Source organism: Melanaphis sacchari, unplaced genomic scaffold (genome assembly GCF_002803265.2).
Source record: "Melanaphis sacchari strain LSU unplaced genomic scaffold, SCAv2.0 Contig91_pilon_pilon, whole genome shotgun sequence".
In the NCBI taxonomy this organism is placed as follows: domain Eukaryota; kingdom Metazoa; phylum Arthropoda; class Insecta; order Hemiptera; family Aphididae; genus Melanaphis; species Melanaphis sacchari.
Window position 1 is genome coordinate 1639504 of NW_020271649.1, and position 25502 is coordinate 1665005.

At 29.7% G+C, this 25502-nt stretch overlaps 1 protein-coding gene across 1 annotated transcript in view; it reads left to right on the forward strand.

Moving 5' to 3' along the window:
• LOC112602855 (retinal homeobox protein Rx1-like) overlaps positions 1-21322 on the forward strand; it is a 44672-nt gene extending 23350 nt beyond the window's left edge. The window contains exon 3 of the mRNA XM_025351190.1: positions 20335-21322. Coding sequence (XP_025206975.1) covers positions 20335-20784 — 450 coding nt within the window. The 3' untranslated portion in view covers positions 20785-21322. The remainder of the gene's footprint in view (positions 1-20334) is intronic.
• The last annotated feature ends 4180 nt before the right edge of the window (positions 21323-25502 follow it).

Here is a 25502-nt window from a genome sequence, read left to right on the forward strand (position 1 = left end):
ACCTCTTCAAAAGTCTTTAGTTAAATTATATACGTAATGGATGTAATTATACATTTGTCATTTAAACGCATCCATCAATAATATCCTTATATACCTTCTCAGTCTCCATTTACGTTCAACGTATGAAATTAGTATCATAACCCGGTTTTTTCGAATATATTACAAATTTTATTTGTTTTATTTGCATTAGCTATTTAATACGTATAATCAAAAAATAAATTTAAAACCGTACGGCGTACACAATGCCACCGATGCCGGTTATTATAAATAAATGAGAAGGAAATCCTGAAAATCATAATATAAATAAAGACAGCAGCCACTATTACGCGTAGTACCTCTCTGCGTTAATGTATACTATTTTTTATAAGAAAAAAACCACAGGCTTCAATATTTACATCACATAAATTAATTTTAGAACGCAGTTTTAACTAGTAACAGTTTTCACTTTAACGACAATGAAAATCTAATTAATTTTATAATGTTTTAATAAAATATAATGATATTATTATAGAAAAGTTCAATTAATAATATTGAGAAGAATAATATAATAATTACTATTAGAATTTATTATCAAATGAAAATATAATCTTTAACTTTAATCACACTTCTCAACTGTTATTACTTTTAATAAAAAATAAAATTTTAATTTGAAAAATGTTTAAATTAATGTTAGAACTCACAACAAGAAAAAATTTTAACCAGGTGTTGGATTGTTACGTAAAACGTTGGGAATAAGTTCTTGTCTAATAGACGTCTGGAGTAAACGCATAAATATAAATATATACTTATCGTAATATTTGTTGAAAATTTTAAAACTTAATTAGTTACTTAATGCAATAAATTAAAGATTGTGCAATGTATTGTGGTATAGCTACCACCATATAACAAACAAACTTAAAATTTTGAATTAAAAAAATTATAAAATATATTTTTGGTTTCACTTGTCAATATCACACTATTGGATGAGCGAAAAGAATTTCTACTATGATGCACGACCTATACATAAATATATATATCATATTTGTAGGTATCAATTAGACGAGTTGGCTAGGTAAAGTATAGGTAAGTTACGTTATATATAATATTTTTTTGGGAACATATTTTCTTTCACATCGGATTTTTTGGTTACGAATCATTTTTCTCTCAGGAGGCGGAAGGGTGGTTATTGAGGGCGTGGGTGTATGATGATGATGATGATGATGGTGGTGGGGGGGAGGGAGTGAGCAGCGAAAATTGCCGTTAATCGTATCATATTTACTCGGCCGCGTCGACGCGTTTGCTCGAGACGGGAGGGCGAAAAAAAACAATCGCATTTTCCGGTACGCCGCACCGTCACAGCCGCCACCGCTACCATGCCGTATGTATAATATGTATCCATTATATTATCCTGCTGCCCGGCACACTTGACTCGTTTCCCACAAGAATGTTTTCAGTTCACCACCACACCACTGTTCGTTACGACGAACATTATATTCGTAGGCAATTTGTGTGTGTGTTATATTATCTATATATACTAAAACTATATGATTGTTATTATTCTTGGTGTAATAAACGTAATATGGCAACCGTCAAGAGATCGGCAAAAGAAACGATGCGACGTATCTTTATTCTTTATATATTATATTATAACCGCTTGCGTGGGTCTACATTACACTACACACACACATATTATAATATAGTGATAAGAATAATATAAACAATATCAAAAAACAGTCATTGTTCGGAAAATTTTTATATTTTTAAAAATATTTTCTTATTTAACTTAAAATTATTTTTAATATTAAAAATATATATATATTATATATTAGTTAGTGTTTTGTCGTTTAAAAAGAAAAGAATTTAATAACTTATAAAAATAGGTAACCAAAGAGAACTGAAAATTTCAATCATACAAGATTCCTCATAGGTAATTATATATATTTTAATAATTAAAAGATATTGAAAATACGCAGGCATTTATTTTTTTTCAAGCTTTTGAAGTTTTGACAAAATTTAGTATTTCAACAAAAAACACGATTTTTTATTATTTTGTTGTAATTCAAAGTATTATAAACATAAAAAAATTTTCATTATGTGTAAGTTTATTTTCTAAAAGAAATATATTTTCAAAAATTGTTTTTAACAAATTTTAAGTTATATATAATATCGTATATACCATTCTACTGTATACGCTAGTAATAAGTATTGACATATTTTAATAATTAAATAACAATAATGCATGATGTTTAATAATAATACTTAATGCATTTGAAAAAAAAAATTAGTTTAACCTACCGAGTTGCTATTAGTAAAATAAATAACTAACAGTTATATAATTAAATTATAAGTTACTTACACTTCGAAACAACCTACTACATAACAGAATGACTTCACGGTTTTATACATTATACCTCATCATTCATCAGTAGTTATGATAAAATAATCTAACAAAATGATCATTTATAATGAAAAGAAGATGTATGAATATTAAATTAAAACTGACTCATTTTTATATTGCAAGGTTGTTCTAAAATCAAATAGTTGATAATTATTATGTATAGATTTAAATTGATGTACAGATGACTGTAGCCGTGAATAATTAATAAAGGTAGGTTCCTATATTCAAGTTATAACAAAATGAACATAAAATACACGACAAATATTTCAAATAACTTTTTTGATAATTCACACTAGTATTAAAGTTAAATAATATTTAACCCTAATACTCTGAAATTGATTAATAAATGTATTTACCATAATATTTAATTATATTACGTTTGAAAAATGGCAGAGAATGTTGTTAAAATAAATTTATTTGGTCTGATTATATTTCTAGTATTTTTCTTATAATATATGCCTACACATAAATTAAAATATTAATGATTGGATTACCTACCTACATATATGTTTTATATTATAATAATTGTATTAACAATATTGTCTTTTGATACTAAAACTATTATAATTATACCATTACAAACAGTTTTGTTGAGCAAATAGATTTTTCTTATCTCAAAACAGTATTGTGTTTATACGTATAATATACCGCGTGAGAAAAATAATTATAATGAAAAATCGGACTCTTTGCATTTCACTCGTGGTACGTTTTAAACCCTCTTAAAATAGTCTTACTCACCTCCAGTCGTACACTGTAAATTAATTAAGCTCGCCCTCAATATATGCACCACAGAGTAATTTTGAGAAGTCTTTAAACATGAGTTGTGAAATAACTGTACACGACGTATACGTTTTTTATATCAAATGTTTCGGCTTACTGCCGTAATATTTTTTATCACGATAAAATATTATTGCTTCTACAACTAACGCATTATTATTATTTATACAAGTTAAAAACAGATATATATATATTTATTCATATACAACGACATTAAGCAATATAGGTATAATACATAATTGGGCATGTATAGACATATAACACAGACTTCTACAGGTACTAGAAAATATAAATATAGTATTGGTAGAAATCTGTGTTGTATAAAATATTGTGATATACATCATGTATGAGTAATGTGTCGATGACGAATTAAATCATTCTATTAAATTCACATAGATATTAAAATCTATACTGACAATGATCAAAAGCTGTAGCACAAAAATGTATTTTCTGCTTTTGAAAGACGGTTGGTTGTTTAATAAATATGTATACATTATAAAACGAGGGGTAATTTAAAATACTGCCCTCTAATCGAACGGCCAATATTTTATAACCTACTATTATAGGGAGTTGTTAAATAATTCATAAAAATAAATATCATAAATCTCAATGAAGTTTTTTTTCCACTAAATTTTAATCTTATATTATTATAGTTATAAACTCAATAGCTATTTATTTTGTATTATTTTAAATAAAAAGCAATAAACTCGAGATAAAATGTAAAATATTTTATGTTGGATCTACACGTGCAGCATTCTTATAAAGTTCAAAAATATATATAATAATATCTAAAAAACTGTTATGATTCAATTCATATTATTTTAAATCATGATTGATTTGAATTTCATATACTATAATACATTATGCACACACAAAAAATTTCGTATAACTGCGTAAGTATTCATTATGTATACACTAAACAAATTGAATAAAAAAAACTGTTAAAATTAAATCATAAATATTTGAATTTTATTTAATCTATGAATACTTATGCTTTATGAATGCTTATGCTGTATAATATTAACAAAATAATTGTTCCAAACTGTTTCTACTCATTTCATAAATTAATGTAGTTAATATTTAAATATAATGTGTTGTGGATATGTGTATATAACATATTATAAATATTTATTATCGTTTAGTTAAAAAAACCTGTTTTAATTTTATTTTGCAACAATAAAAAATGGTGGATCACTTGACAGCTTGATCTATCAATCCAAGTACCTATACATATACCAATAATTTGACAGCAATATTTTATTTACAAAATCAATTTGTTATTCAATTTTGTTCCATTATTTTGAAAAACAAGCGTACTGTGTCTCGTAAATAGCTATGTTTATAATAAATGAATCTTAGTCCTTATAAACCTATTATAATTATCTATTGAACTGCAACTAAAGCGCATTCGAATTAATTTAAAACTGATCGAGATTAATATATTTATATAGTTAAGTTATAACCGATTAAATAGATTATGGATCTGACTAAATGCAAATGCAGTTTGTGAGTCTGGGGAGCGGTCCTTAATGCAATTATATCTCGAATACGACTATGTGCACATTGAATTATATATAATATATGAATATATATATATAAATACTGCAGATGATGACGTAATGGAATTCTATTTATTCGCGAAAAGCGATTTACCGATTTCGAGATGACTTTAATAATAATAGTTATGATGCACCGTTATATAGTTATACGAGTGGACAGCAGCAGGAAGTCTACTCCGGACCATTTGACGCTGGGGTAGGACGTTCCTATGTATATACCTACCCTATAAATATATATGGACCGCGCAAAATGCCGAGAGATGCGAAAACAGAGCGGCGGCGACGCTGAAAATGGCGACTCAATGCACCCCCCCTGATCGACCGCCATTACATTCGCTCTTGCGCCTGCTCTTCTCATAGCAGGGATAGCGGCGGCGGTGTTTGTCCTGCTCTTTCGCGCACACCGGAGATTTTCTCCTCTCTCCTACCTACCTCTATTACGAGCGTGTGCATACACGCGCGCACGCGCACGCATAGCCACCCTTACTTGCCGACGCCCCGGGTGGACTTTGTGAAATTTAATGAATTTAACACTCGATTTATCCATCATTAATCCAAGGTTTATAATTAAGCTCAGTTTATAATGTAGGTGGAACTAACGCGTATACATTCGCAGCCGCCGAGTCTCGACCCTGTTCAAACCGCCGGTGGTTCGGGTAGTTTGGGGGTTGGAGTGTGGTGACGGTCTTGGTGGAGGGAAGGTGTACGAAAAAGGGTTTGTATGCGTTGCAATGCGGTGAATGGTAGAGAGGAGGGTCTTGAAACGGCCGATGGTCGATAATTAAGTTTGTCTTAGCGTACGCGTACCTAAAAGTATATTTAATATATTAAATACATTACATCTAATACAATGATATTAAACATGATATAAATTTATGGCACTCGATTTAGGTACACACGTATAATATTGTTGAATAATAAAAACAATATTAAATATAATAATATGTTTTTTGCAAACATTTATTTTAGGCAATTAGTATGAAATAATTCCTTTATTCAAAATTTTTTTTGATTATCAGTACGATAAATCAATTTTCAGTGTGGGGATCTAGAGAAATGCAATAACAGGCAGTATGTACCTTTACTTGAATTGAATCAAATACATATAGTCAGTTCCATCATTAAGAACACACCATGCATCTATTTAATCAAGCGTTTGATGTAGGTAATTTGAATAACATTTTATATTTTAGTTATAACTATATAATTATGTATAGTATTATAACAATAATTCAAAATAACTATCAAGTAATGATGGCCCCGTATTAGTACTATTATTGAATAATTACAAGATTATATTAAAAATCGGTTTTGTTTTATTATATTGAATTAGGTAAAGAAAATTTTATGAATATAATAATGAGGCAACATTTTTCTAATAAATTATGATTGAGTAATAATGAAAATTAATTTGGGTTATGATGCCCTTTGTGGACAACCCTTGGCCTATTCATATTTGTATTGTATCGATCCGCGTATATCATCTTTGTTCTGATATTTGCGACAAATATAATTAACTATATAACAGCAATAACCAATAAAATAGTTTGTCGAAGTCTGTGACCAATGATTTATCCGGAATAAACATATTTTACATTATTATAATGTGTGATAAAATAGTACGCAAGAAGTTTATAAAATAAACGACCGTTTTAAAATTTAAATTAACCGTGCTATGCAAATAATATACTTAAATATACCTTAGATGTATAATATAGTTTATAAGACCATTTGATTAGGTACGTTCCTTTTTAAAACGATAGTACTAGTACTATATATTATACAAAATATAATATAATATATCTATTATAAACAGAGAGGGGAAACGCGTAACGACATAACCGGAACACGGAGTATATAATATGTATATATATACATAGAACGTGATGCGAAAAAAATTGCCGAAAAGTGCTTATATACGTATATTTATATATACACACGACAACGATGACAACAAACGTTATATACTCGTATCATTAATCGTATATTTTGTGTGTGTGAGTAGTGAGCATAGTATAACTGTTGTTGCGCGTGTTGAATGGGAATCGTTATACGCGGACGTTAAACTCGTGCGATGCAGAGCTGTTGACAACGCGGGGTGTGGGTCGGATTGGGGGAAGGGGTTTTAGAGCGCGGGGAGGGAGTTCAGAGACTGAGACGAGGGATGGATATATCCTGGGGGAGGATCCGAATTGCATTTCCCGGGACATGAATGGCAGATTAACAAGCAATTTGCGATTGTGGGCAACGGGCGGCGGGGGAAAAATAACCTCCGGCGCGCACAGACACCCTGCGGGGACCCAAGTGAAAACTGTGCAGCAGCACCCTTTCCGCTTTCGATCTACCCCCTCTCAAACACACACACACACGAATCCATCCGTCAACCCACCCCTTCTGCCTCTAACATCATATATCCCTGTCCCGCCTGCCACCGGTTTGTCGAAACGCACACACGGTGGATCATGTATATTGTATATAATATTATAATAAACTAGGTAACTACTGAATTTCATGTACTTTTTCTGCATTCCGTCACCATTATCTCCACGCCACTACCCGGCACGCATACACAACACTACGTCAACCAATGTTCATATACATGTGTGTAAAATTTTATATGGATATAATAATATGTAGTATGTATGTGTGTATGTTTGTTTTAAAATATTGTAAATGGTTATATAGTCATTACGGTACATGTTAATTCGATTTTGCACACGTTATAACAATTGCCTTTGTCCGTAAGTTGCCGCAGTCATTTTATGTATATATTAATTAAATGTATGGTTTTTGTTTTAATAGAGTTATAACCATTTTATTTTAAATTTATTTATACATAGGTAGGTACTACATTTTTAGAAATTCGTTTATCGCATACAAACGGTAAAACGGATTTATTGACCCCTTTTGACTGACTTAAATTGAATTTACATTTTACTTCGTTATTATAACGTAACGAGTGTATTTATAAACATCATATAATATGACCGTTAATATTCCTATGACATAGATTATAGAAGCTCGTTTATAGTTTATATTATTACCTATTAAATATTCTACTATATAATTTTCGCCATTTCGGAAAATACAATTTAACAACAATATAATATTACCTATTATATATTCATGCAATATGTGTTTTCATGAAATGTTCATTTCTCCGAAGGAATAACAATTATTATTAATTAGAAATAGTTTATCGATTCAGCTGAACAAATTACAATTTGTTTAATTACAATATATCTAATAAAATTTAACTTTGAAATACTGTATACGTCATATACAATGTTATATAATATACCTCTGATATACGTCTTATTAACTTTTATTTTTTTAAATATAATTAATTTAAATATCAAAAATCCAAGAATTTATTAAAATTATTTATTTAATTATGTATACGATATACAGACAGTTACGATAAACCAAAGCGATAATAATCAAATGACGGTTGCAGTCATCCACCATATTAGTAATTACTGGTTTATAGTTATTTTATCTTCTATTGATAGTGCGTAATTTTAAACAGAAACAATAAATATTAAATTATACTTCAGAGAAATACTGAAAATTATAATAGTAATAAATACCCATATTATTTTAAAACATCAACGTATTTTTAATCTGGAATTGTTTAAAATCCATATGAATGTTAGTAACAGATTATTAGAAAACAGAATGCGATTAATATACCAAGGATTTGAATTTTTGGTAATTATTCAAAGCTCAAATTAGTTTCTTAGTGGCAGGTAAAATCGTATACTAAATAAATGAATTCGTTTGTATTTTTGATATACATATTATAATAATACATCAATATAGGTGTGCTGTACATATATGTAAATTTAAGAGCACTAATAAAATGCTAAAATATAATGTACCTACTAATATTATGCACTTACACGTAGTATAATGATCAAGTTATGCAATCCACATTGAGTAACTACTAGCTATATATTATGTATTAATCATTCTTAATTGTTGTTTCATAACTTCCCAAATGGCAATTGGTTTAAAAAACTTAAATACTTGAAATAATCATACTACTCTTCAATGCTTTAGAAACCTTAATGGATTATTCAAATATATCTATAATAGTTATATATTATATATTATGTGCGACTGTATGTGATTTAAAAATAGGTTGAATACAAAACATGGGCGAGTGTATAATAATATAATATAGATATATTTTCACGATAATTCATTGACACCTATATTGTAAAACATAGAAATGAATTTAAATATTCAACTGTAACAACTTACTATATGCCCATAATATATATATAATAATAATATAATGACATAATAATTATTAGCATTATTAGTATATGATTAGCAAAGGTAAACATAACAGACAACGCTTGGCAAAAATCAAATAACGTTCGCTCGAGTAATATAATTCCAATTTAATTTGTATATAAACACGCGTCTCGGTGAATGCAGTATTACGTTATTTGAACGTATTGCATTCTACAATAATTACGCGCGTGGCCCTATAGTAGGGCGGCGGTTCGGTGTCAACGTAAAAACGATACACCTATTATATAATATTATTATACATTAAAACGAACGGCGGCCGATTGTATTGTATACATAATATTATATTTATCATAGAAGTGCACTCGTTAAACCTATCTAATATCATTGATATTAATATAAAGCAACTGTGTGTAATCAATGGAAATAAATTGTATTGCGTGTATGATATCATGTATATGATTGTTTTGGTGTTTATTTTACGCGTGTGACGAAGGGGGATGTGAACGGAAAAAAAAACAGAAAACATCTGACAGACTCGTGTGACAGTATATATATACATATAATATAATTGAGTCCCCGATGTCTGATAAATCGGCAGGGTGAACGAGGTCGTATGATGTACATGGGGATCAGTTTTACGCACTCGTGCTTGGGGTATACAATTATTCTGACTCCAAAATAAAGTGTTCTAATACAAGTTGGTACATTTTAAATACCTTCTATTTTAATAATCAATTTATTTTCAAAACTCTTAATAAAAACATTTCACAACTATTGCTACTTTTATGCATATATTTATAATTAAAGAACTATATTATTTCAAGTATAAATTACTCAGTGGCGTATTTACGGGGGGTCAAGGGGATAAATCCCCTCCTCATAGGCTGTATGCACATAAATAATTATAGTCATCATATTATTCATATTTATTTAAGCATTCGATTTTGTATCAATAAAACATTTAATCTCAAATAATGTGTTATATATTATAATTTAGTCATCATATTTAAACATAGAATGTATATTTAATAGCTATTCATTTATTATAAAAAAGCTATAATAATTCCTGGAAATTTAGGGTGGTGAGGGGGATGTAGCCCCCCTAGAGTCGGTAATTGCCATATAAAGTCATATTCCCCCCAAGACAAAAACCTAAATACGCCACTGAAATAACTATACACAAATCATTAAAATGCAATTCTTAGTCTGCAACTTACCATCGTCAATAGATACAACAGTCAGTGGATTATTAAAAATCATTATTGGAATAAATAAAAATATATTATAAAAAATGTAATTGTTAGATATTTGATATTAATAAGCGTTTAAGACCATACAGTTTAAGTTGGTAGTATTTAAGACGTGCAGCCTACGAGAGGCCTTTGCATTCGAACTTCTGAGATCCCAATATCCTATTGCGTGCGGTCAGCTATTATAATAGGATGTTTGCCTTCTGGAGGTTTTCGTTCTATTTCACTTTGGACGGTCACTATGGAGTTAATATTTTCTATATTCTGTTTGGAACTACAGTTGACCTGCGTGGCTGCAGCGATTTCAAGTATTTCAACATATGTATATTTATGTTGGATTATACGGGAAGAACTTTTAAATTATTACATATTATATTGTTAATACTTGAGTTTCCAAAATCATGTTATCGAAAAAGAAAATAAATAATATTAATCATCGCGCATAAAACGAAACGACGACGGGGACGCGTACGCCGACCTGACGCCCTACAGTCGTATACAATAATAATAATAATAATAATAATAATAATAATAATAATTAAACTTATAGTAAGGACTGCGATGAGGGACGTCCATAATAGACGACGCCAAATAATAACGCCACAGCGCTCAGTTTTCGACGTCGTCGACCGATATCGCCTCGGGGTAGTTAGCTCGCGCGCGACAAACATCACAACCGCTGCCTCCGGCGTTTATGGGATTTGACATTATTATTATATTACTACTTTATGCTGCGTGCCTGTACCATTATATATATACATGTATATGTGTGTAGACGTGCGTGTGTGTTTAATATTATTTCGTGCTATTTGTCACTCGCCGTCGCCGCCGCTCTCGCCCACTATTTCGGTCGCGAGTGTTTGCGAACGGCACGTGCGGCGGCGGCGGCCCCGCTCTTATTGCAGTTATTAAGTTGACATAAACAAACAAGAAACAAACTAATTCCCATTATATTGGACTGGTCCGCCGCCGTCACCGCGGGGGGGGGGGGGATCGCAGCGTGGCGGTTGTATATTGTAATATATTATTATTATTAGTAGTAATAGTAATAGTAGTAGTAGTAATACTCGTATAATACAGAGGTTCCCAGAACAATCGGTCATATAAAATTTTGGAATATTTAAACGAATGAAAAAGAAAAGATATTTTTAGTATAAATTTGAAAGATTAATATACAATATATTTTGTGTACCTATAACTATTACTTTCGAATTTAGTTTAATCATTTTAAATGTATACTATTTTTTATAGTTAAATGTAACCTTGTCAGAGAGTCAGACTAAAAATTATCGAAAACATAGAGAAAAAATAGCCATTATAGTATGTATTGTGACTTTTGGATCACCCAAACTTTAAACAATATTCAAATTGGTCGTGCCGTAAAAATTTTGAAAACTTTTGATATATTATATACATACTGGTAGTAATATAGCCCCACAGAGCGAGAAATGAGTTACGATCTTTGCAAGTGAATTTTAACGGTTACGTTTGCAAAAAAACATTTTATATTTACATGAATAGTTAGTGATAAAAATTAACAGAATCTTAAGATTTTTTTTTGTTTCCATAAAAACATCTTACTGTATATTTTATAATAATTAATTAATGGTATAAGAATTTTATCCTCCTATAGTAACAATAATAATATGATAGTCCCGCAATTCATTTTAATAGAATGCTTAATATCATACAAATCTATAATGTTATACAACTATTACTAGTTAATAGTCTAAAGTTTTCATAATTATGAATTTATATTTTATACTAATTTCCCGCGTAATCCATTCCAAGTAAATGTTCTAAGTCGGAGGCTCATATATTTGTGTCTATGAGTGAGATTCTTCAGTGGGTAAAAGCTTGTAAGTCGTATTCTTAGTAAAACAAAGAAATCTATAACTAATTTAAAACTAATTTCTACGTATAATATGTACAATATAAATAAACTTAAAACCCATTTTTTTGTAAATATTCGATCTGCTTATGTAAAAAACTTATATTTATATATATATTGGGTATACCTGATGTTATTTAATATGTATTGTTTAAATTTTTTAGACCTATATGCTCGTTTTATGTTTTATTTTAGTCTAATTGTGACATGTCTATTTTAAAACACTTCGCATTTATAACATTTATTAGCCAGATAAAGTTATATTATTTTTAAAAATTACTATTTATTGTACTGTTTTAAAACCCCGGCGCTTATAAATTATACATAAAGGACCAAAGAATTTAATTGATGTTTGAACATAAACAATTATGGGTGTCGAAATCGTCTCTAAACTGTATTTTTAAAGACATCACAATGATCGTATATATATAATGTGCGACGTACAATAGAATAACGAGCATTGCATACCTTAACGTTATTTTAAAAGTTTAACAGAAATTCGTCTTCGTTATAACGAAGAATGGCTATTCTCCATGACATTTTATAGCAGTTACTTACCTATTATATTGATTGACATTCTACTTTTTAGTTTAAATTCTTTGACAGATTTTAGTTATGTACCATTAAATATTGTAGTGAAATTTATATAGGGACATAAAGTCTAGAATTTCGTATAAAATTCACAGGCAGCGTATATTATAATATATAATATACTATATACATGCATCTGTTTTAATATTTAGTTCATTAGTTCAGTATATGTAACTACTTAGTAGTTATATATATTATATATATATTTACGTTGGTAAACCATATACCTATAGTCCCTAATAAACCACAGTTCGTGTGTGTGAGTACAAACGTAAAAGTTTGCTCGTAAAATAAATTAAATATGCCTTTAATATTGTGTGTAATACGCATTTCATTATTAACTATATCATCATAATATTTTAACTAAAACAGTTTATACCAGAATAAAATAATGAACAAATGCTCCGACGTTACTTTAATATTTTATTATTATTACTATTTGTCTTCCCCCCCCAGCTTTATTACATTATAAATGAAAATTACACATAATATAATAACATTCTGAATATTATTTTTATTTACCGTAAATAGACATTACAAATTTAATAATTTTGAGAAAAAGTTTTTGATAACATTGCAATCAAAATTAAATTCAATTAATGTTAGTTTCAAAACTTTAATGTTATTTATATTTAGGAAAAAAAGTTTACCTTTCATTTCTACACAACCAACAAATATGATTTCCACCCAATATATACTTGTACGCTATACCTACAATATCGTCATCTACGATGAATTTCATTACAGGATTTTTGAAAAATATAAATTAAACTAATAGTTAAAACTGTTATTAAATAGATTCTTATAATATTAATTTATTAAAACACTTAAATTACACCAGAAAAAGAATAATTATATAGGCAAAAAAAGAATTATAGTAAGTCTTATAGATGTGCGCACAAGGTGAACCTTGTCTCGATCGAGATCTTTTTAGGGGTGTTATAAAATTTCAACCAGATACTAATACTAATAATGAATAACTACATTGTAGTTAGATTGTATGAAAGTAAATAATTACATGATATAATTTAATGGATTTTTCACTGTACTGAAATTATTCAATGTAACAATGTAATAACAGTTACAAATTGTTCCCGTGAACGTGTATTTTCTAAATTCAAAATAGTAAAAAATAACTTAAGGAATACACTATACATAAAGACCGACTTAATAGTTTATTATTAATATTTACTGAACCAAAACTAACATCTAGTATTAGTATTGATATGGTCATTGATGAATTCAAAAGTATGGGAAATAGGAGAATTCATTTACAATTCTTTAATTAAAATTATTACATAATTAAATTTATATAGTACAATAGTATGTACGTACTATATAAAACTTTTTGTTCATTAAACCAAGTTTTTTTTTTTTTAATTTTGGATATTGCGTTTTCTTCTTTTTATGCATAATTGTATTTATAGCTATCATTTTATTTTTAACTTAATATATATATAGAAATTAGCACATTAAATATGTTGTGTGCACTTAATTCTATTCACACTGTTTTTAATTTTCAATTACAATGTACATTAAAGTGTTAAAAAAAAATTAGGAGCACTGTCCAAGGGCATTAATTGTTCTAGGCTCGACTGGAATTGAAGTCTGCGCACGCCTATGGTAAGCCCCGATACTTTTCATCTAAAAATATGAATTCCGTTTAGATTTCAATTCCTAATATTTTAAAGAGCATGGGATTCCAGAACCAGCTATTTTCCGTTTAATCCTAGAGTTCCACACCCTGCAATAAAATAAAGTCTGTAATTTTACGATTCAAAGTGCCATTCTAGTATTTCTTTCATTTGTTTTTGTGCAAGCACAAATAAATAAGTAATAATATAAATTTAGTTAATCTTAACATAATATTAATAATAACTTTATTTTTCATACCATGTAGTGCCATTGACATTAAATTTACAATAATATTTTAATTATTTTGAAATATTCATAATATAATACAATTTAATAAAATTAATTATCATTTTTTTTTAAATTTAGAATAATGATAAAATAATAATTAGGCTATACCTATTATTACTATTTTTTTTTTTTGTAGATATAATTTATTATCAGTAAAAATATATTGAATAAAAAATATTGCATCAAAACTTTATTTGTTCGTGAATCATGTTAATTGTTCAAATTATCCAGGCAGGGCCAAATTGACCTGGCCAATGTGTACGTTACAGAGTATTTCTGATTGCCTGTAACATATATATACATATTGTTTGGCACCACTATTTGGACGGTTTAACTTTAGGTGTAGCTATATATAATAAATAAGTATAGTGCACTTGTTTACTAGTTTTCGAAACGATCCGAAATTAGCTGTCTGTCAACGTGAGTGAAATCAATTGAACGAAAATTGAAAAAGGGGTTTAAGATCATTTACACGTCCGTGAGGCAGCTTGTTTTTCTCTCACGGCTGGCAAATTGTTTTGTCTGAAAACTCGATTAGCCATTACATTTAACCCTAGACGTTTATTGATGAATGCATTTAACGTGTCAATCAAATTGAAACACTTGGTAATTCGTAGTGGTTTAATTAGGTGCGAAATTCTGTACAAAATACCTATTAACTACGAATTGCGATTTTATAAAAATTGTCGTATTTATATTTGAATCAATTATTGGCAATGGTGTAATTAAACCGTTTATGACATTTTTACGGATTCTCAAAATAATAAATAAAATATTGCACTATAATCATCATCAACATAATCATTTTATGAAAACTAATGACTATATTGATATCGAAGTTTTTAAAACTATTTGTGTCAAATAAATTATATATTACCAGCTATGCTGTGTAATCGGACGCCTTTATTTAAACTGTCTGTAGTATAGAAATGCACATATGATAGTAGGTATATCGGATATTACATACATTTGTAAAAAACTCTTTCCAGTAAAATTTAATAAAGTTACTAGTGGAAAAAAATTTTAAACTTAAAAGTGTTATTATTTTTGACTTCTAAAAAGTATAAATGCATTTTATAATGAACTTTTATGTGTATTAAAAAAAATAAAACCGCAGTCAACTATTATTATCAAACTACCGACAGTTTTTCCGCTTCACATTTACCTCAGGTATCCGTAAATAATATGAAAAGAATTACATTAATTTAGACTTTTTCATCCGGTTATCGATTAATGATTTTTTTTTCATCGTTTTTATATTATTAAATCCGATCGACATAAATTGAATTTTAAAAAGTACATTAACTATGCTATGGGTGGACGGCCAGCACCATCGAACACATTTAACGTAACTCGAGCGCAACATTTATTGCGCCTGTCGTTTTTCGTCTCGGCCTCTATGCAAACAGAAATAGTTATTTTAATTTTATTTTTTTTCTACGTTCTTTTAACTTTGACACGAGTTACCTATTTTTATGTATATATATATAATACATACCACTTATACCTATGTTATTATTAAGTTTTTAGTGTTTTTACTGTCAACAGACTACAATAATATTATCATCGCATAAATTGAAGATTTGAGAAACAGGGTACAGGGTACATATATGTGATACGTAGATGACGTTTTTTATGATGTTATAGAGGGTTAATGAGTTTACTATAAACTCGCACAGTTTCATGAAAGAGCCGACGATAGAGTGCAAAAGAGAGACTATTGGGTAGAAGAAAAAAATCATCTTACAACAATAACAAATACATCCGTATCTATATTCTATACAGCTATAACAGGTATATTACTTACTATAACTATTGTTATTATTATGTATTAATAATAATATAATAAACGTGAGTGCAACGCTGCTGCAACTGTATTTTCGCGGTGTCGGTTTGAATTTTATCTAACATAAACGGCCATCGGCGGCGTGTGTATACCTATCGGTGTTAATATGGGCGTACGGGCTGTAACGTGATACGGTTGTGTTGTATTATACTATACTTATAAATATACATTATAGATACTCGTAAGACATAATAGGATAATATGATCAGGCCTCGAGTAATTTGAACGGCAGATCGATGTACTGATGATATAATGCACTGCATGTAGTGGGGTTCTTAAAGAAATAATACGTTATATATATATTCTACGCATAGGTCTTTATGGTTTACGCTGATTACCAGGTAGTAGCTGTACCTATATAGTGCATTATTTAACGATATAGGATAACTATTTCGGTCCGGTACATATTAATATAAAAGACATTAATGTATATATTGCACGCCAAACACGACGATGACAGCGTGTCTATATTATTATACATAGTGACGAGTGACGCAGCGGTGATTGTGACGTTATAATACAGTTTGGGGTTGGGATTTTGAGGAGGGGGCAAGTACGTAGAGCACAACGATTTCGCATGACAGAATTCGTACCGATGTTTTTACAAAAAAAATTGTTTTTGCATCAGTTGGTACTTACAGTTAATAGTTTTGGATTTCCGAATATTTGCGAGATTGTGTCGGCGGCGCTGAAGAGGTTGAGTACCTTCCTACGTTGAAAATATATTTGAACGAGCACGTGTGTGTATGAATTGCTGTTGCAATGTGCGCACCATCGCTGTGTTATACGTACTCGAGAGCCGCCGACGACGACTCTTGAACCCTCCGCGCGCCCATTAATAGAAAATTCAATGTATAAAAAAAAAAAAAAAACAAAAAACAATTTTTTCACCCTCTGTCCTTCGTTGCCCAAAAACCGGTGTTCGTATTTACTCGGCGACGGGCCATTATAAAATAATATAATATATTGTCGCGCGTTTTATTCTATTATGTAGAAGCTCGTTTAATAAAAATTCTAAGCCGACCCTAATCGCGACAGACCCTTTTAATGTGACATTATATTCTGTTATTATAACGAAATCAGATAACGAAAGAGAGAAAAACACACATAATCAAATGCCCCTCGCTGAGATGAACCCTTTCGAACCAACTGCCGTCGACGCTGCGGCTGGCCATGCTTTACATAAAAATTACATATACCTATAGTATCCACGTACATGTGTATATATGTATTAAAACATGCGGTATAATAAAAATGTATCGCATCGGTGTACCTATATGTTTGCAACCATTTTTGTTAACAAAAAAAAAATTTTTTTTGTATATTAATTATTTGCAAACGCTGTTTATTGGTGTCGCGCATAAACGGATAGTCCAAGAATAAATTTTCGTTATAATTGTTATTAATTAATCGATTGAGTATGAACAATGATGACTTTACGGCATTTAAATGGCGTACTATAATTGAACCTTTATACTTTCTTTGTAGGGTTTATCATAAGTCATAACATTATTGACGTCACCGAGCAGTGAGCTTTTCTTCTTAGAGATAGATAACTATCTAGATAATTTCGCTCATACGCTTTATTCAGCTACCTTAAATCAAAATTTAATTTATTAAAAGTAATTTAAATATTAAATTAAGTAAAGTATTTATAATTTCATCAAACAACTTAAAACTTACACGTCATTTATTTATTTTTGTTTAGAAAAATGCATCGTTTAAATAATTAAATAGGTAGATAAGTACTGATGTAGTATTATTATTATTATTATTATTATTATATTGGTATATATTATTTTTCATTGTTTTATACTCAATACATATCATAAACATTATATTTTATATTATAAATACCCCTATTCTCCACTCCTGGGGTTCGTCGTACATGATTTATATGATTCGAAATCGCGGTGTACTTATGTAGCGAAAGGTGAAGCAATATATAACTGATAACAATGACAATACATACTGTAGAGTTGCGAATTTTGAGTAGTCTAACCCTCTTTTTTATTTTATTTAAATGCGCACTGCAGGTATATATAGATGTAATAAATACACCGAGAGCAACCGTAAAGGGAACATCATTATTGGGCATGTAATACTTATACCTAATCATTATTGTTATTGCAAAGCCTTTTTCTCAAAAAAAAAAAAAAAAAACAATAAAATAATACTAAAACGTTATATAATTATAAGTTATAACCAGTAACCACCCTGGTTGACGAATTTGCGGTGTTTAAAAGTACATATACGGCAATGCGATTTTATGGTATGGTCATTATTCCACAGTATACAATTTTTAATTTAATAACTATACGTGCTATAATAATAAAATATTATTATCTGAAATATTGTTGGGCTATCTGGAGATGTGTCATCACTGCAAACTAATGAAACGAAAACACATTTGCCCTAATCAAATAACCTTTGCATCATGTAAATAACGTTAAAGGCGCAACAGATTAGATTTCATTAGCAACTTATTTCCGTATATGTACATACATACATATAATTATTTTTAGTATATAAATTCAATTATCGGTATATTAAAAAAAAAATTCATTAAATCTGCGGTCGTCACGTAATGACGTGAGAGAAAACTTAATTTTTTTTTCGCAAAACTTATAATTTATTTTCTTCGTCTTGTGCAACGTTTGTAATTGAATAAAACCTATATAAGTTCTGTATGTATATTATATATATTCTCACTCACTATACAAAAAAAAAAAAAAGCTATTTAATTAATAAATCACAAAATGGCAATGCTTTTTTAAGAAATATGAATTGAAAAATGAAAAAATAGTTGTGCATCAAGTTTACCTATATAGTACACACGGTGTCTACACGCGTATACGTTAACATCAAAGACTTTTCGCCCTTATTGTATACGTCAATTTTCTTCTCAATCTTTAAAAAAAAAAAAAAAACGGGTAAAAGTATATAATATTTACGCTGGTCGCATTGAGAACGTTTTACGTCCCAGTAATCGGTAAATCGAGTTACGCTCTAGAAAAATGGATATAAATTGAGTTACCGAAGGTATTTTGTATTTCTCTTCATTCCTGGTTGTTCATATAATACATATATATACATGTACACATTTTGTTTATTTTTCCGTGCGACGGTCATGCTGGTTTTCCTTGCCGTGCCTTATTAAATTTACTTTCATTTTTATGTTATTTTTCCTTCACCTTATCCTAACCTGCACGTTTACGACACAATAATAATAATAAAAATCATTTTCTTTCTAGCTCCATGGGTTGTCGGCAAGGTGCGAGACGTTTTTTTTGCCGATTTACCCGCTTCCACCACTTTATTGATCTTATTGTTATTTCCAGAGACCAGCTTATTGCTATAAGCCAAGAAATTCACTGTATAATATTATATATTTTATATATTATGATACATTATGTATTATGTGTACATATATAATTTATAAACGCGCAATTGATATATTTATAATAACCTTATACTTGTGTCTTTTCTATCAAATATGTCTTTACCAGACTATTTGCAATCCTTTTTGTAAATATTAATTTATTATTTTCTTGCGATTCATGTTAGCACTATTCGACGTTATGCGTTATAGATACATATATACATATTATACTAATAAAACGCTTTACCGTATTACATTATTCTTTGATCTCGTTTCGACGTGAGCACGTCGCTCTAGACGATTTCATCCCCGGAACTAAAAAACTCTGATATTATGGTAGGTTAAATTTTTTATGCAACCTATTATACATGTCTTATAATACCATATTATTATAATAAATATTTAATTATGATTTTTACACGAAGAGCAAACTCAAACTTACAATTTTAAATAACCATCCGTCGTTTGTTCGCAGGTATGGTTCCAGAACCGGAGGGCCAAGTGGCGCAGACAGGAGAAGATGGAGGCAGCCAGACTGGGTCTGAACGACTACGTGCATTCGACGATGACCGGTTCGCTCAGCCGGATGCCCGGGTCCAGCCTAGCCCTTCCCGTTGACCCGTGGCTATCACCGCCGCTGCTATCCGCGCTGCCCGGTTTCCTGTCGCACCCGCAGACGGGCTACCCGAGCTACCTGACGCCACCAGTGGTGCATTGCGGTCCGCCATCGTCCGCACAGAAGTCGCCGCCGTCGCCACAACAACAGATCACCACCAACGCCACGCCGCCGTCGTCATCCTCGCTGTCCACGTCTTCATCGTCCGCGGTGTCCACTGCCGACCCCAGGACATCATCCATAGCTGTGCTCAGGCTCAAGGCCAAGGAGCACGTCGAGTCCATCACGAAAGGAATGCAAATGGTCTAAAGCCCCCGCGTTAATTCTCGTGTACCTAGGTATATATATACAAATAACCACCGTAAAAATGTAATGACAATAATAACAATAATAATAATATTAATTCCGTATTCATATCGTAAACTCAATAAAAATTACGTAAAGAATCTTATTTATAATTATTAATCGGTTCGTTTTCAAATCGAAAACATCTGTGTCCTTGTATTATGCAAAAGTTCTTAGTAAAATTTTCAACGATTTTCTTAATATTTACGATATGTTATGCAATTTTCCGTTCGGATAGTGTGTGAAATATGACTAAAAATCGTCATCGATAAGATCATTTACAAGATTTACAGTACAATTGACGATTTATTTCTTAGTAAGTAGGTTCTGTCACTAAAGTCATACACGCCCACTTTCGCGCCCCATCACATTTTGTGTATGCGTAATAGCTACAGAAATTATATTAAATTATTATTGTTATTATTGTTATTATTCGTAAAATTGACAGTTCTCAAATAAATGGTAATATTTACGGGAATATTGTAATGTAATCATAAATAAGTATGTACCTATTTTTATCATTATTATTATTTCAAAATGTACAGTATTATACATTGAAAATCAGTACATTTAAAACTCCCTTGTGTATTTATATATTATATACCTCCATATTATTATACGTAATTAGATATTGTACATAAATCGTATATATTATAATAGTATTATAATTTATTATACATCTAAATATATTATAACCATAAGAATTATTAGAAAATAGGTATTAGAGGTTTTGTTGTTCTCGGAATATTATTGTATAAAATTATTGTAATTTCATAAATATTGTTTTTGATTATATTGAGCTAGTCATTTGAAATAATTTTTTTCTATCACTAAAACGAACGTTGCTCACTAGCAACCAGGGCACCATTGCATGCCAATGTTTAACACAGAAAACATGTAAATAATCATTGTTCAAAAATAAGTTTGATAATATCGTTGTAGCTGTCATTATTAATATTGCAGTGCATTTACCTTTAAACAGTCAAATTAAAATAAACGAAGAAACCATATTTTAGCGTTTATTTAAAAGGTATATAAATACATATAAATAGATATAAATAAATAACTCTAATACCAACTTTGAATTTCAAACTTCATCTAATCGATATCGAATATTATGAATACGGTAAGTTTATCACAAGTTAAAATAATAATTGATATTATTTTAATTCATCTTGTAGTAGTGTAATAATATAATGTATATTATGTGAATTTTGACATTTTATTTTTCGTTGTAGTTCTCGAGTTTCGGTACCTGTAGGTGTACCTATAACACAATTGTTTATTACATTTATAATTAATAACAATCTAATCTCTTATAAGTTAAATAAACACATAAGCTCCCGTAATATCGTCTTAGAAACCCACTGCATTGCAGCTATCGTGCAATTATATATGAGTTTCGATCAAAAATCGTCCGTGCTTAAACAGAATCCACTTAATTGAACTGAGAACGTTGCCATATTTAAATTCATTTGTTGGATACTGTGGAAACAGAATTTCCCCACTGAACATTGTACTAGAGCGAAAAGTGTGGGCGTGGATAATATAAACAGCACCAAACCCAATTAATTAAAATCATTTGGTCTATAGCAAAGGGCTGTGTTCAGAGATTCTTAATTTAGCACATTTGCACTGTTCTACCCAGTACCCACACCCCCATTCAACATTACGTCTGTCCCCTGCACCAAATCATCCACCCACCTTATAGGTACGTGTGTATATATATATCTAAAAGGAAAACTGGCAGTAGCACCGCCACTGCCGGTTGGCCCGCTTAAAACTTCTTCATTACTGGGCGGCAAACACTGAATTAGCATTTTATTAGCTTTTCCCAGAACCGGAAAAACAACCAGCGCACAGGACACCGGCCTTTGATAGACCTTTGAGGGGATCCCAATAACCAAGTCATCTGGATGAAAAAGCTTCTAGAAGCAGCCAGTCTATCTAGTCTCCAGGCCATAAAACCACCTCTTTCTCTGTTCCACCTCAGTCACTGATGTGCTGTAGGGTAAACACTGTTTTCATTTCACCACCGCTTTTGCTGTCCCTCCGTCCCCGCAGAACCAAAATGACAGTTTACCGTTTTTACGCACACAACCATTCTACAGGGTTGTATTTTATTAAATCCTTAAGGCTTAAATTAAAACTATAGCTACCCTCTTATAGGTATACAGAGCGATTACGCTGATGAGTAACCAAAACTATTGGATTTTTGATTTAACGAAAAATAAAATTAGATACCAATAAAATTTATCACGATTTAACTGACATAAAACAACTGCAGTCAGCTATTTATAATAGAAATAATATAGTATATTAAAATGGCAGAAATACATAATTCACACGACATAACTTCTAAATAACATTAAATTTCTTAACTATAAGCGATTTAAATTAAATTATCTATTTTCGGTTTGATATTGCTCTTAATATTCTAAATACTTTAAGCGTACTTATTAAATTATATACGAATAATGAGACTAACATCAGTATACATCCGAAAACTTTACACTTAAAATTATATCCTGTTATAAATTTAAATTTAATATACCTAATTGCTATATTTTAAAATTAAATTTTTACCAGGTAAATGTCTTTCCTGAATTATTGTGAATACTATATTCATATAACTGCACTCGCCCTATATATGTAGCACACGATTAAATGCATCTTATCAATTAATTAATTATACATCGTTTTGTTTACCTTTATAAATGTAAATTTTGACTGAAATACAATTGAAACAATAGAGCAATGTAACAACTAAATAAAGGGTATATGACCTTTATATAAACTTAGTTTTAATCCGAGATTACTGTCAAGAGGTTTGGCCATAAAGACAAAAGACGTATATAAGAATTAAATAATTTGTTAAAATGTCAAAAACAATCCTTATACAATGCATGGGACCACTTATAAAACTGCCCAATTTGTCAATGGATTATAATATTCTTATAGCGTTTATTATAAATATAAATATTAACTTAAATTAAATTAAATATCAAATAATTGGTGGTGGTTATAAGATTGCGCCCTACCTAAAATATATGCAACCTAAATCTTAACTAAATTTTTCACAGCTAAATCACGTATATTAATATTGATATTTTTACAGCCCTATTATTTGATACGTCAGTATTTTTTTCCAATATAAGCTCGTCTATTACCACCTTTATCAAGATATTCGTCAAAGAAAAAATAATATATACGTACATATTATGCAGGTATTTATTTTAAATATATAATATAAATACCACTTGCGTTTTACAACTATTGAGATTATAATGAATAGACACATCGTTTACTTTTTAACCGTTAAGTTTTTAATAAATATATAGGCTTTTTATTATAGCTTAAATAATTATCATTTGAAAACGTCACTAGGTTTCATACGCAAATCATTATTAATGATAATTCACTTTTAACAGTTCTAACAGATGATGTTATCCCTCGTCATCATTCGATGCAAATAGTATATACCCTCTACATTTATGATTATGATACAGTTAATGCATAATTTTTAACTATATTTAAAATAATTTAAATTGCTGCTATTTTGGAGGGGCATCGCCCATTTGCGCCAAAAAATAGGTAATCGTTTTAGGTATAGTCCATTTGCGCCAAAATAAAAAAGGTACTTTTTTTGTATACATTTATAGTTTTGTAATTATTGAAATCATAATTTACGTAATAATAATTAATAAAAATTGTTATATTATATAGGAAAACAATCTAAGTCTTTTTTTAACAATAGCGATGCGCAAACGGCCTACAAAAAAGGTAATTGGTAACAATAGCGATGCGCAAACGTCCTACGCCCATAGATGTATACTATACAGGTAGTGTCCCAAATTCGGCGCAATTGACAAACACCGAACTTAACTTGTTTGTTTTTATTTTATTTAAAAAAATAATGATAAATAATCACTTTTAATGATTAAATGTTTATTATTAAATACCAAGTATACTAATATAGTATTAGCATTATCAAGACCACCAATCACCATAATATATCTTAGAAAAATATACGTAAACGAAGAACTAAAAGTAACTTAACTAAATAATATTATGTAATATGTTTTTAATACATAATATTTTTATTTTGTACAAAGAAATATTATGTACAATGTACCTATTACCTATAAATTTCTGAATCGGTTGAAGTCGAAAATCAAAGGAAATACAAAAGTACAAGGGTGAAATCATGATTTGTCGTTTTTCCAATCTCAACCAGCCGTGTGTTTATTTAACCGAATCGGAGGCCGTTAGAGTTCATTTTATTAAAAATCGCCCATTTGACGTTTACGTCTCAAGTTTCTTTTGATTATTGCTGTGAGTAAAGAGTATACGGAATAAGTTGCATTTGTCTTCGTTTCCATCGCCCGATTTGCTGCGGTCAGCCATTTTGTTTTAATAACAATGTTTACTTCGAACTCTAAAACCCCATCACTATTATAGAGTTTTGAATGAAAAGTTTAACTGTTGAAGGAACGGATTTAATTTATTTTAAAAGATTTCAAAAGAAGACTATAGAATTTTGTTTGAACTAATATTTGAGTATGATATATGCACAAAAAATAACTAACCACGTTCATTTAGATCACTTTGTATTCAAATTCTAACTTTTCGTGATAAAATAGTTAAATTACAAAGAACGTTACAGAATATATTATTATAAA